Source organism: Sinocyclocheilus grahami, unplaced genomic scaffold (assembly GCF_001515645.1).
Source record: "Sinocyclocheilus grahami isolate Dianchi unplaced genomic scaffold, SAMN03320097.WGS_v1.1 scaffold16.1, whole genome shotgun sequence".
In the NCBI taxonomy this organism is placed as follows: domain Eukaryota; kingdom Metazoa; phylum Chordata; class Actinopteri; order Cypriniformes; family Cyprinidae; genus Sinocyclocheilus; species Sinocyclocheilus grahami.
The window spans coordinates 634,877-647,238 of NW_015505195.1; the positions used below are offsets into that span (position 1 = coordinate 634,877).

Here is a 12,362-nt window from a genome sequence, read left to right on the forward strand (position 1 = left end):
ATGCTGTTGAGCTTATGAATGCAATGACCAATCAGAAGCGTTCAGATGAGTCATCACTAAAATGCCTGTGTTTTCTTCACTCGCTCGCTGACTGAATAGCTCTTTCTGGCGAATTCGCGTATCATTAGAAACAAACTGCAGATGTGTGTATGAATCTGTAAGTAAGATATTCATTTCACAGTGTAAACAGCTTCAGTGATTTTAATGGGAGTTTTTGAGAGTGCTTGAACTCTAGACTGTCAGTGAAAATGTTCTTTGATAATGTAAATGTTCTTTGCGCTCTTTCTGTACAATTAAAGTGTTATGATAAGTAGCCTAACTTACAATGTTTTTATTCACATTAACTTTCAATGTTAAATTCACATTAAATATAAAGTCAGTCGTATTAAAAATATGTTATGGCATGACACCCCTATCTGTTGCTTAAGTAAACAGACAGGTTTTTATGTATAGTTAATAGACTACATTATTAGGCTACTTTGACTATCGCCCACTATAGATCAACTAACATAATCTATAAAGGTGAGAATCGAGATATTTCATGATACAGTCATGAATAATCATGACATAGTCAAAAAAATAAATAAAACATGAGTGCTATTGTGGCTGCTGTGTGTCACATGACGATAAATCCCCCCCCACCCCCCCACTCGTGCCCCCTCAAAAATTATGAGTGTGTGACGCCCCTGATTTTCATTTAATGTTTATTTTAAGTAGTGAAAATGTTTTAGTTTATAGGGTTAGGGTAAATAATAACCCTGATCTGGACCTCTCCCCATTAGTTCTTTCGTTTCTTCTGGATATACACAATACTGGTGCAATACTTTAAAGCATAGAGGCACAATTCTTTATCACAATTTTTGTGATCAAGAATAAAGTTTTATATAAACTTTTACAAAATATACAATTTACCTATAGGTTATATATAATGAAAAAATATATTTTTATATATGCATTAAATGTTTATATCCCCCTTCTTAAAATGGTGATTTTGGCCTGTCCCAGCTTGGGTCAGCTTGAGGTCTTGATCTTTTTGATGATATCCAACAGCGTCACAAACTTTTGAAATTAATTGTACTAAATATCTTATTTCTGATCACCAAAAACAATGTTTAGATGTGACCCACAGTTTGTGGTGTACAAAATGTACCCTATTTATAGATGCATTTGTGGTGCAAGCCAACATGAGCATATTTGACAAGTTTCTCTGTTGTTTCCTCAGGAGTAGAGGTGGGTTTGTAGCACTGAGTCCCATATCACCCCAAGACCTCTTCATGCAGCCCTTGGCCCAAGACAGCATGGAAGAGAGGGATGAATACCAACACCAGTATCACCTTCAGAGTATGGTAGGAGAAACTAAATACACAAAGAAATACATCTCATCTCAGACATACTGACAGAGTATGCCTTGACATGTCTTGCATGACATGTTTTATTCATTATTTTACATATGTGCATGAAATACCTGACAGCTACTTTATGTTTTGTGAAACAACATTCAAATTCGCAATCTATTTAAAATTCTCAAACTGTATGTGAATTCAGGCTCATTCTCAGTGTTTAATAATTTATGAATAATTCAGGTTGGAAAACTGATACAAACGGTGACACGGTCTAAATACCACACAACAAGACACTGATCCATTTGTAAAAGTAGGAATAGAAAAGTGGAACACATTTTTCAGAGTCTAATTTGAGATATGACACAAATTTGAGATATGACTGTAATTGGCAGTGCCTGGTCAGTAAAACAAAAGTTTTATCCTTGTGAATTTTGGTCAATTTGGTAGCTTAGTTTATACAACAAACTAAAAAAGTAGTCCTACACAAATGAAAGTAAAATTAAAATTAGGACACATCAGAGACTGTGGGTAGCGTATGTGTGCATATGTAGGTGACTAAAATTTCAATCTGGCCTGGTTTCGTAGTTCGTGTTTTTGTCTATGCAGTCTATTCTGTACATTCTGTACAGAACAGAAAGGAAATTGCAAAAAAAGACATTGGTATAAGCGGAATAACTGACTCTTGGACAGTTTAATTATTAATTCAACTGTCCGTTGTCAGTTATGTGCTAAATTTTTATTTTAACATATAGATCACAAAACTCCAACTTTTGATATCTAAATCATCATCTAAAGATTTCTGGTAATGGTTTGTCAAGTGAGTAGGTTCTTTTCTTTATTAATTTTTGAAACATTTAACATTAAACATAAAATAAAAAAAATAAAAAATAAAAAAAAATATATATATATATGTACATATACATATACATACAATACCCATAAAACAATGGTACATTAATATCCTGAGGTGATGCATGTTAAGCCAAGTTACACAAAAAAATTAATTTGGATCAGCTTCTTTAATAAATCATATAAAGGGATTCCATACTTTGAAAAACTTTCCACGCTTTCCCTTAACAATATATGTGAGCTTTTCCAGAGCCAAGCAATGAGACAATTCTTGTAACCATTGTTTAAAATGAGGGCTTTCTATGTCTTTCCAATGATGAGTTACTGCAAGATTTGCTTGTAATAAACAGAATATCAACAATTTCTTATCAGAGCTAGTTAAAGTGCAATTTACAGGGAAAACATTTAGTATACAGAGTTTAGGACATTTGGGAACATTTTGTTTCAACACCAGAGATAAAAAGTCTAAAACTTTTTCCCAAAAGAAGTTGAACTTGGGGACATTTCCATAAACAATGATATAAAGTTCCTGTCTCTAGATTACATTTTATACATTGATCGGGAATGTTGGGATTACATTTGTGTAGTAATTCCGGAGTTATGTATACTCTCATAATCCACTTATATTGCAGAAGTTTGAACCTCGTATTAATTGTCTGTGTTTAAGCCATTAGACAGATACTCTGCCATTTATCTTCTGTTATATTCCCATTTATATCTTGACACCATGCCTGACGTTTATTTTCCCTGCAGTTAGTCGAGATTTGTTTATAAAATAAAGACATTTGCCTACCCCCATTTAAGGTGCCTTAAAGTAATTTTTTCTAAAGGAGACAGATCCGATAAGAGAGGAGAATGATGCTGTGCCTTGTTAATAAAATTCCTAATTTGAAGATAGTTAAATAAAAAAAAGTGTTATAGGTAAATCAAACTTTTACCTTAAATCCTGAAAACTGAGTATAGTTTCATTACTAAATAAATCTCCCACCTTACTCAAACCTTTTAATGCCCAAATTTTAAATCCAGCATTGCGTGTCCCAGGTGTACAGTTATTGCTACCCCAAATAGGGGTAATTTGTGATAATTGTGGAATCTCTCCAAGATGTTTCAAAACTTCATACCATACCACAATAGCATTTTTAACAAAGGGTGAGTAGGTTCATTTTTAAAAACTGTTAGAAAGTTTACATGCGTACACAGCATATGTTTTTTTGCTTAATATTTTGAGAAGTGACAGATGTAATTAAAACGGTCCACATTTTAACTTCTATTCACACTATATGTAAATGACTTGATTGTCACTCTGAGGAATACAGAAGCCCTTTTCCACCACATGAGAAAAAGAAAATTCATGCTTAGGTAAATCAAAATTATGAGGTTATTATTTATTATTAGTATGATTTTTTTTTTATGTTGTGGAAATGGGCTTCCATAGAGGCACTCGCAAACATGCCATCTTATTGGATTGATGTCAAATCTTTGCAGATGTCATCTGCATGGACATCACCTCCCTGATTCACAATCCTGCATGATGCTTCTACTTTTCCTGATTCATTTTCTTTTCACATTTGCAGCTTTATTGCCATCCCTTTATCATTTGCCTTCTGGCCTTGTAAAGGGAGAGATTTAGAGAGCTGTTTTTTAAGGTTTGGAATGGTTTATTGATGTGGTTTCTCAAGGTTAGACTGCTAGGTCCAGATAACTTCCAGCACTTATATAACCAGTGAGCAGTTATACACAAGCTTATATGTCTTTCTGTGCTCTTGTCTGTACTCTTATTTTCTACCCCTCTTGGTAGCTTTTTCTTTGCCTCTCCGCCATGAACTGTGATATAACTCTAGATGTCTTAAGGGTTTTTAAGTTGGTTTATGTTTGAAACTCTTTTGTGCTAGAGCCCTTGTGTGTATGCCCAATATGTTTGGCTTCTGTTTTGAAACTTTCTACACCCCCTTTGAGTTGCTTATGCATATTGGCTCTATGTTGTGCTTATGGTGCTTCACTCTTGCCACTTTACTTTTCCTCTATGACATTTTTGAATATTAACGCATCTTTTCCTAACTTTAAATAAATACTTGCTCCTAAAAAAGCAGTATAACATTCGCCAGGTTATTTTGACTTTAGTACATAACCTTGCATTTCTATTCTGTGTCCACTCCTAACAATGACACACTTGGTGCGATGATATTGAAGGCCCGTTCACACCAAGAACGACAATGATAACTATAACTATAAAGTTCTAAAAATCATTCTAAATTCAGGAGAATAGCAGAGTTCACACCACAACTATAATCATAACGATATAGAAAAACAATATTGTTGGGATCACTTTCAGAACGATATTTTATAGCTGATAAATGATAAAACACTGGCAGCTGATCAGTCTTCATTCGAATTTAAAGAGCTTGCACATTTAAAATAGCAGAAGACCTTGCGGAGAAGCTCTACACAACAAACAGAGTAACATGAAAACTTAAAATGATCTCAGGTATCCAGCACTAGTTTCGACAACATTGACTGTTAGCCAAAATCAGATAGATTACACTAGCTAGCTTGTTTACATATGCTCAAAACAAGGCATGCTGAAGACATCTGCTGGTTAAAGCCCTGTAAATGCAACAGCACAAACTGATTCTGACTTATACGAAAGTATGAATAAAATTTGTCTTCAAAAGCGAAACTCTCTTAGCAGAGTGACGGATTCACTAAATCCTCTCGTCTTTATATCATGTATGGTATATGTTTCTCCTTTGGTGTCTTTGCAAAACATAATGCAGCTGCAGGTCACTTACATCCAAATACGTTACTTAAAACTGGAAACTGGAGCGTGCAAGCTTAGAATAAACAGACCGTTATCGTTTGCTGGTGTGGACGCAAATATAGTTATCCTTATAGTTATTGTTATCGCTCTTGGTGTGAATGGGATTTTACAGCTGCTAAGTGTTATTTTTTAAAGTAAGGACTGAATGTGTCTCCCTCCTCCCCGTTTTTTCTCTTTCTAACTGCGTAGATGCCAGAGCACAAAGACTTTAGCAGTGTGCTGTGCCCCACTAGCATGGAGGCTGATCCTCTGCAAGTGCCAGGGAGAGGTGTCTCTATCCGAGCCTCTTCCATGCCTCGCCTGGCGGTAGAGCCACAGGTACTACCTGTGTTAGCCTAGCCTAGCAAAAACTAGATGCTCTGTCTAAATCTGCTCTGTGGTTAGCATCAGCGTTGGCGTTGATTCCAAAGAGGGAATGGAAACAGGGGGTAGAAAGGTGTAGTTCGTGATTTGGTGTGAATGTAATGTCTAACCCTGCTGGAAAATCAAACTAAAACCAGCTTCTGATTTGGTTTGGTAACATGTTTATGTAGCGATATCTCTGAAAATAGTAGTATGGAATCACAGTGTTTAAAATATGAATTATGGCAATATTCTAGTTGTATAAATATATATATGATTATTTAAAAATAGTTTTATTATTTATATAAATATAAAAGTAATCTAAATATTGATATAATATTAGTGTATAAAATAATTATTAATATATATTCTTTAATTGGGGTAAAATGTTTTAGATGGTTTATTAACTGGTGTGCCCAAGGTCAACCTGATTAGAACTGGTGGATCACCTTATTTAATTTTGTAGAGCCCATATGTGTAACCAGCTACCAGAAACACACCATCTTGACCAGCTTGACCAACCAGTTTTTTTTCCAGCAGGGAATGTTAGGATGTTGTGGTTGCCTTTGTTAGAGCTCAGTTCAGAAAAAAGTTTTTATATAGAAACTCATTTCATTTGCATTGTTTAGTGCAATGTCACTATGTACGGTTTCAAAGAGAGAGTGTCAATCTTACAGCATAACATGAATTTGTTTCATTTTTGTCTCTGTTTTTGTGTTCTGTTTGTTGATGTGTGCTCTTGGGGTTTGTGTGCGTGTTTTGTTTGTTCTCTTTTGTTTGTTTGTTTTTGTGTTTTGTGCATGTATAGCAGGTGTCTTCAGAGAGTAAACTGATGAAGCGCTCATTCTCCACGATCGGTGATCAGTGTGTGAATGGTGACTGGCAGGAAGAGTTCTCTCTGGAGAGGGTGAGCCCAGACCGACTGGAAAGACCCAGGCAAAGAAGCTTTAGAGGTCAGTTTGCAGTAGGGACGTCAAAAGCACAGGTTTTTTGGTACCAAGTCAATACTAAAATCGAAAAACATAACAATACAAGTCTACAGCAGTGGCTTTCAATCCTGGTCCTGGGGGTCTCTCCCTTATTTAACACACTTGATTCAGATCATCAGCTCATCAAGTGGGTGCTCCATAAATTGAGTGTATCAGATAAGAGAGACATACAAAATGGGCAGCGTGGTGGGACCCCAGGACCAGGATTGATATCGGATTTATACATGTTTATGTGCTTTGTGAAGATGCCCAGGCTATGGCCACATTTATGTGTGTGTGTTTTGTCTGCACTTGTCTTAACATGTGCTTATGTTTGTGCATGTGCAGCTGTCAGGTCAAACCTGCGGGAGCCAGTGGACAAAGAGAGAGGACGGTCTAAAGAGCGAAGACACCTGCTGTCTCCAGACGTGTCTCGCTGCAACTCAGAGGAAAGGAGTCAGTCCCAGGAGAGACGCCACTCTCGATCGCCCAGTGAGGGCAGGAAACACACGACCCTCGGACAGGTGAGGACACAAACACATGTGCACAACCTCTGACCTGGCAGAACATTTAGTGTTATTTTTAGAGCCCGACCGATATATCGTTTTGCCGATGTTATCGGCCGATATATCGGTATCGGCGAATATGCCGTCGATATGAAATTTTTTTTTACAGAACATATAATGCAGATAAAATGCTTGAAATGGTGTAATTACTTAGCTTGTCCAGCAGAGCACGCTCCATTGTTTGCTGGCGACCTGGATGAAACGCTTTAAAGCTTAAGTCAATGGAAAACCATTGAAACTTTGAACAGCCATATCTCCGTAACGGCGGAGATTCGGGGGATCTCTTCAGCTCAAGGAACCCTCTTGAACATGAATCAAGTGTACGTCTCGAGGCCCTCTTTCGAATGAGACTACCCCGCGTGGTTAGCCCCCGGGGTTCGGGAGTTACGGGTGGCTAAATTTGCGGTCTGGCGCCGACCAATCTAGCGATCCCGGGGGGCTACCGACGTGCGGAGGGTGGCGTTCGAGAGGGCTCCTCGAGCTGAAGGGATCCACCGAATTTGGTGGAGATCCGCCGCCGCGTTCACGAGATAGTGACACCAGTCAACACTTTCCATAAATCCACATGGGGTTCAGAATTTTATTTATTTTTTTATCCACGCTAATTTTACACTTGTCTAGTACAAATATGTCGCTTTGTTTCATAATTACAGTGTATACGTTTTTCTTTATTTACCCTCAAAAAATGGAAGTGAAATGTGACAACATGCCCCGTAGGTGGAACACATTGTAACATCTGAGGGGCACGTTGTAACTTGACCATATGACAGCTTAAAATCTTATCTGATTGAATGAAAAAAATATACAAGACAAACTAAAATATTTTGTTAATAAATATATATATATATTTTTAATTTTATTTTATTTTTTATTTATTTTTTTTTGTTCAAATAAAATAATGCCGTTTTTTAAGAATTAAAAATAATCTGATTTTGGAGTTTGACAATGAACACATTGCAACCATGCTTGGGACGGCCCACATAAACGAGCAAAAATGCTTTACATGTCTTGAAATAATAATTTCTAAACATTAAACATTGACTGTCAGTCTTTATTCACCTGTTTCTCGTTGTTCCTCATTCAAATTAATTGAAGTAAATAGTGTAAATTACATCGCTAATGTCATAGAATAGCACATTGTAACGCAGTGTTACAACGTGCCCCATCTGCGCAACTGGAATTTAAAACTGGTTAGTGTCTTCTGCTAGTAATCAAAGCATTAAAAAACTATCTGAACTGATAAATAACAGATTGGAGATTAAAATAATAGCAGATTTGTCTCATTTTAAATGAATAATAAAAACTGAGATAAAAAAATTACTTAAGCCAGAATTTAAATGTTACTATGGTAAAATAAACATTCAAACCACGTGTGTTACAACTAACACCCCGTTACTTTGTGCATCGCACTCATCGCAAGTTTATTGTTAATTTGTTAAATGCCCTTACATATCTCTGTCACCATTATACAGTAAGTGTTTGATCACCACATTTGAGTGATCATTGCAAAAAATGTGTTTATGTATATATATTCTGTTTATGTATATACTGTATTCTATATATAGTACCAGTCAAATGTTTGGACACACGAATGGGAAAGTGTCCAAACTTTTGACTGGTACTGTACTATAATATACACAAAGAATATTGGCAGATATATCGATATCTGCCTTTTTTTACTCCCTAATATCGGTATCAGTATCGGCCCCAAAAAACCCATATCGGTCGGGCTCTGGTTATTTTAGTGTTAGAATGAAATTGTGACAGTAAAAACATGTTACAATGTTGCAAATTTCAAATAAACGCAGTTCTTTTAAACTTTCTATAAAATAATCCTGAATCCTGAAATGCATCATGCTTTCCAGAAAAAGATATTAAGCAGTACAACTTTTTTTTAACATTGATTATAATAAGACATGTTCTTTGAGCACCACATCAGCATATTAAAATGATTTCAGAAGGATCATGTGACACTGAAGACTGGAGAAATGGCTGCTGAAAATTCAACTTTGCCATCAAAGAAATAAATTGCATTTGTAAATATATTCAAATAGAAAACAATTATTTTAAATTGTAATAATATTTCAGAATATTACTGTTTTTGCTATATTTGTGATCAAACAAATGTAGCCTTGGTGAGCATAAGAGACTTCTTTCGAAAACTTAGGCACCTAACTTTTGAAAGTTAATGTACATTGAAGTGTACATACCATCTAATTAAGCATTTATTTCTTCCCTCGTTCTCGCTCTCTCTCTCTCTCTCTTTATTAACCCACAATCATTTGCCCCATCTCTTCTCATCCCTATAGGGAAATAGTTCATGCAGCCCAATTCCCTCCACTTCTGATTCAGGGACGCCTCGAGGGCGCCGCCAACTCCCACAGACACCTTCTCGGCCTCGGCCCCACATCTCCTACTCTCCGTTAGTGTGCCGTGCCCATCCGACACAAGGAGAGGTACAGTCACTGGTACTGCCCACAGAGGAAGGGGAGGGTCCAACCGGGACCGGGCAAGGCACCGCTATGGCCCACTCTACCCCTCACCGCTACATCTCAGAGCCATACCTGTCACTGCAGGAGGACGTTAACGGTCCAGACTCAAGTGGTGTAGAGGAGACTCTCACTTTTGAGGCTGCCATGGCAACCAGCCTGGGATGTTCCAACACCATCAGCTCTGCTCCACAACTACGTCATAACTGGCAGGTGCCTAACGGGCATTTCCGTAAACGACTAGCACAAGCCACATCAGGGACGTCAGGCTGTGAGCTTCTCAGTGACACTGATGAGGATGACCGGTGTTAGATTGACATTCGGGTTGATGCCTCTGAACTTTGTGCCTCAATCTAAGGAAAAAATATGCCTGTGTGTGTTTATTTGTTTGTCTGTGAATGTGGAGTCTGATCAGAGATGTGTAATCATCTCCGAAGAACCATACTAAAGATTTAAAGATCACAAAGCATGAGCACACTGAGGTTGAAGATCGGGTTTGTGCCCTTACACTTTCTCTGAACCCACCCGCAGATAAAGTGCTGGCTAATGCAGATGCATCCAAAAGCATCATCAGGATTTGGGTCTTGCCTGAATGCACTCAGGTTTCTAAACCTGCCTCCACATATTGAGATGTCCCATCAGCAGAAAATCTGTATACTGATAAGGACATTGTGTTCAGACACAGCGTTTACATGGTCCTTTCCTGGCATGATATACAGCAGTGTACATGTGGAAGCCACTTATTTTTGATTTTCAGAGGCTGATGGGCAGATAACAGATGTGTAACGGGGGATTTGACATCCTGATTGTTCTGCTACCTGTGTCGGTGGTTTATTTAGGAGGTACACACAAGCTTATGCTCTAATACACACACTAAGAATGCAGGAAGTGATGTTCAGTCTGTCTATGACAAGAGGTAAATACCCCTTTAACTACATATCGTAATAATGACTGACATTCTATGAAGGTAACAGGGATGTGAAGGGCCTGATAAATTGTGCATGACGTTAATGCAGGTGGATCTAGGTGACATCCTGGCCTTTAACAGTGGAGTCTATATGGAGGACTCGTGTATCGTATGTAAATACTATAAATCCAGTATATGTACTAAGAAGATTCCAAGCCATGTTTTCTGTAAAGAACTTTGTCTTAAAGTCAAAGTTCTTAAAGATATTATCTTTTTTGACATGATGACCAATCCCTGTCCTCTCTATTTGTTATGCGAACTATTTGAAATGGTTATGGTTCACATACACCATGCTATGTTTGATTAGATCTTATCATCTAATTCTTTTCTAGCTGATTTTTCTTGGCCCTTAAGAACATTTCTAAAGTCTCTCTTTGGGTGAATCTCACAAAGCCTGTCGGGGTCATTATTTCACCACAAAGCCAAGAGGAAAAATAGCGTATTATATTTTGCAGAAAGAAAATGAAGTGTTCATTATGCAAGCAACCACTATGAATTTTTGCATTGCTACATAGATTTTTTTACTTGTGCAGTAAATGCAATACAAAAGTATAATGGGTTGCGAACATTACTTCAAAATGTATTTTTGAAGTATTTATACAGTAGAGTCTTATGAGAATCTTGTGAGAATAATAATGATAAAAAATTCTGGATGCACTGCAATCATGAGAATTTGGAGGAAAAATGTACTTAATTGTCATAAAAACAATGTCACAATGCAAATAATCTTAATGGTACAGAAATAGGGATTCTTCCTTCCTATGCAAATTATAATTTCAAAGCAACAACAACAACAAAAAGGGTAAGATATGACCTGTACATGTTTTACTGTGATTCACCCCTTTAGCTCTATTAATAGAATGGGAAAGCAATTTCAATGAGTGTTTGTTGCCTTAGGGTTCATTTGTAATGTTTATTGTGAATTTCCATATATAGTTTGGCTTAGAAACTGAACGAGTCCTGTAGTTTAAACTGATGAGAAGCATCACCTCCTTCTTACGTGCTAGGCCTTGCAGAAAAGCTGCTCTTGCAAATGCATTTGCAGAAATTCAAAATGTACGTTTAGACTAAATATGGTGAGCTGGGTTTGAAACAGCTGTAGGAAGTGGGCATAGCGTGTAACATTAGTCTTTGAGTATTGTAGCAGAAGTATGGAACCAATGTTATTGGTCACCCAACATGCCTCCTCAGACTGGTCTCCTCTCTCGATTCCACACAAATAAATACAAAGAAACAAACAAAACATTAGATAATACTATTACAAAAGATAATAACACAGCATTTTTAAAGTAATAAACATCTTTTGTTAGCTTCTGTATATCCAGCATCTTATTAAAATCATTTTAAAATCAGTTGCCCCTTAAAAGAGAATTTCTGTATCATGTGTTGTGTTGTAATTTGTTTTCTTGACATGTTCTTGAATGTGAATATTTGGTATTTGTTCTTCATGGCCTGCTGGGGGTCGCTGCCTTGTGAATTATATGAAATAAAAAAAGATTCCCATTGCAGCTGAGTCTCTGCTTCCTAAATCTTATGGTTCATGTTCTGTGCAATTTGTTTTACAGTTTATACTTGATGCTATGCCATGTGTGAGTGGTTAGAGTGGTTTCTGTGATCTAGCATACTGTTTTCAGTCAGCTCTGAGGGTGTTGAAAACTGTTTCTTCTCTCCTATATGGCTCTATTGGCAGTATCGCGGTTATTTATAAACTCTATTTCAAACTGTGAGATTCTCTATAGCGCTTCAGCAGCGTGTTGTTGATGATTTACTGCTGCTGTCTATATATGGCCTGTCCCACTTTCCTGAAAGCCCAACCATCTGTTTTTCTATAAAAACAAAAAGTGAGAATGCCCACGGATGTGCTAAGTATATAGCATTAGACTGTAAGGATCATTTTAGAAACATTTCTGAGGAAAAAGATGCTTGTGAGGAGATGGGTAGGTAGTTGGATGGATGCATGGATGGATGCATGGATGGATGGACTGATAGAACGAGATAGATAGATCGATAGATAGATAGA

The 12,362-nt window shown here is 37.1% G+C and overlaps 1 protein-coding gene across 1 annotated transcript in view; it reads left to right on the forward strand.

The window, feature by feature from the left end:
* LOC107549680 (voltage-dependent R-type calcium channel subunit alpha-1E-like) overlaps positions 1-11,839 on the forward strand; it is a 161,860-nt gene extending 150,021 nt beyond the window's left edge. The window contains exons 45-49 of the mRNA XM_016230858.1: positions 1,223-1,346; positions 5,200-5,328; positions 6,164-6,305; positions 6,669-6,844; positions 9,196-11,839. Of these exons, the coding sequence (XP_016086344.1) occupies positions 1,223-1,346; positions 5,200-5,328; positions 6,164-6,305; positions 6,669-6,844; positions 9,196-9,687 (1,063 nt within the window). The 3' untranslated portion in view covers positions 9,688-11,839. The remainder of the gene's footprint in view (positions 1-1,222; positions 1,347-5,199; positions 5,329-6,163; positions 6,306-6,668; positions 6,845-9,195) is intronic.
* The last annotated feature ends 523 nt before the right edge of the window (positions 11,840-12,362 follow it).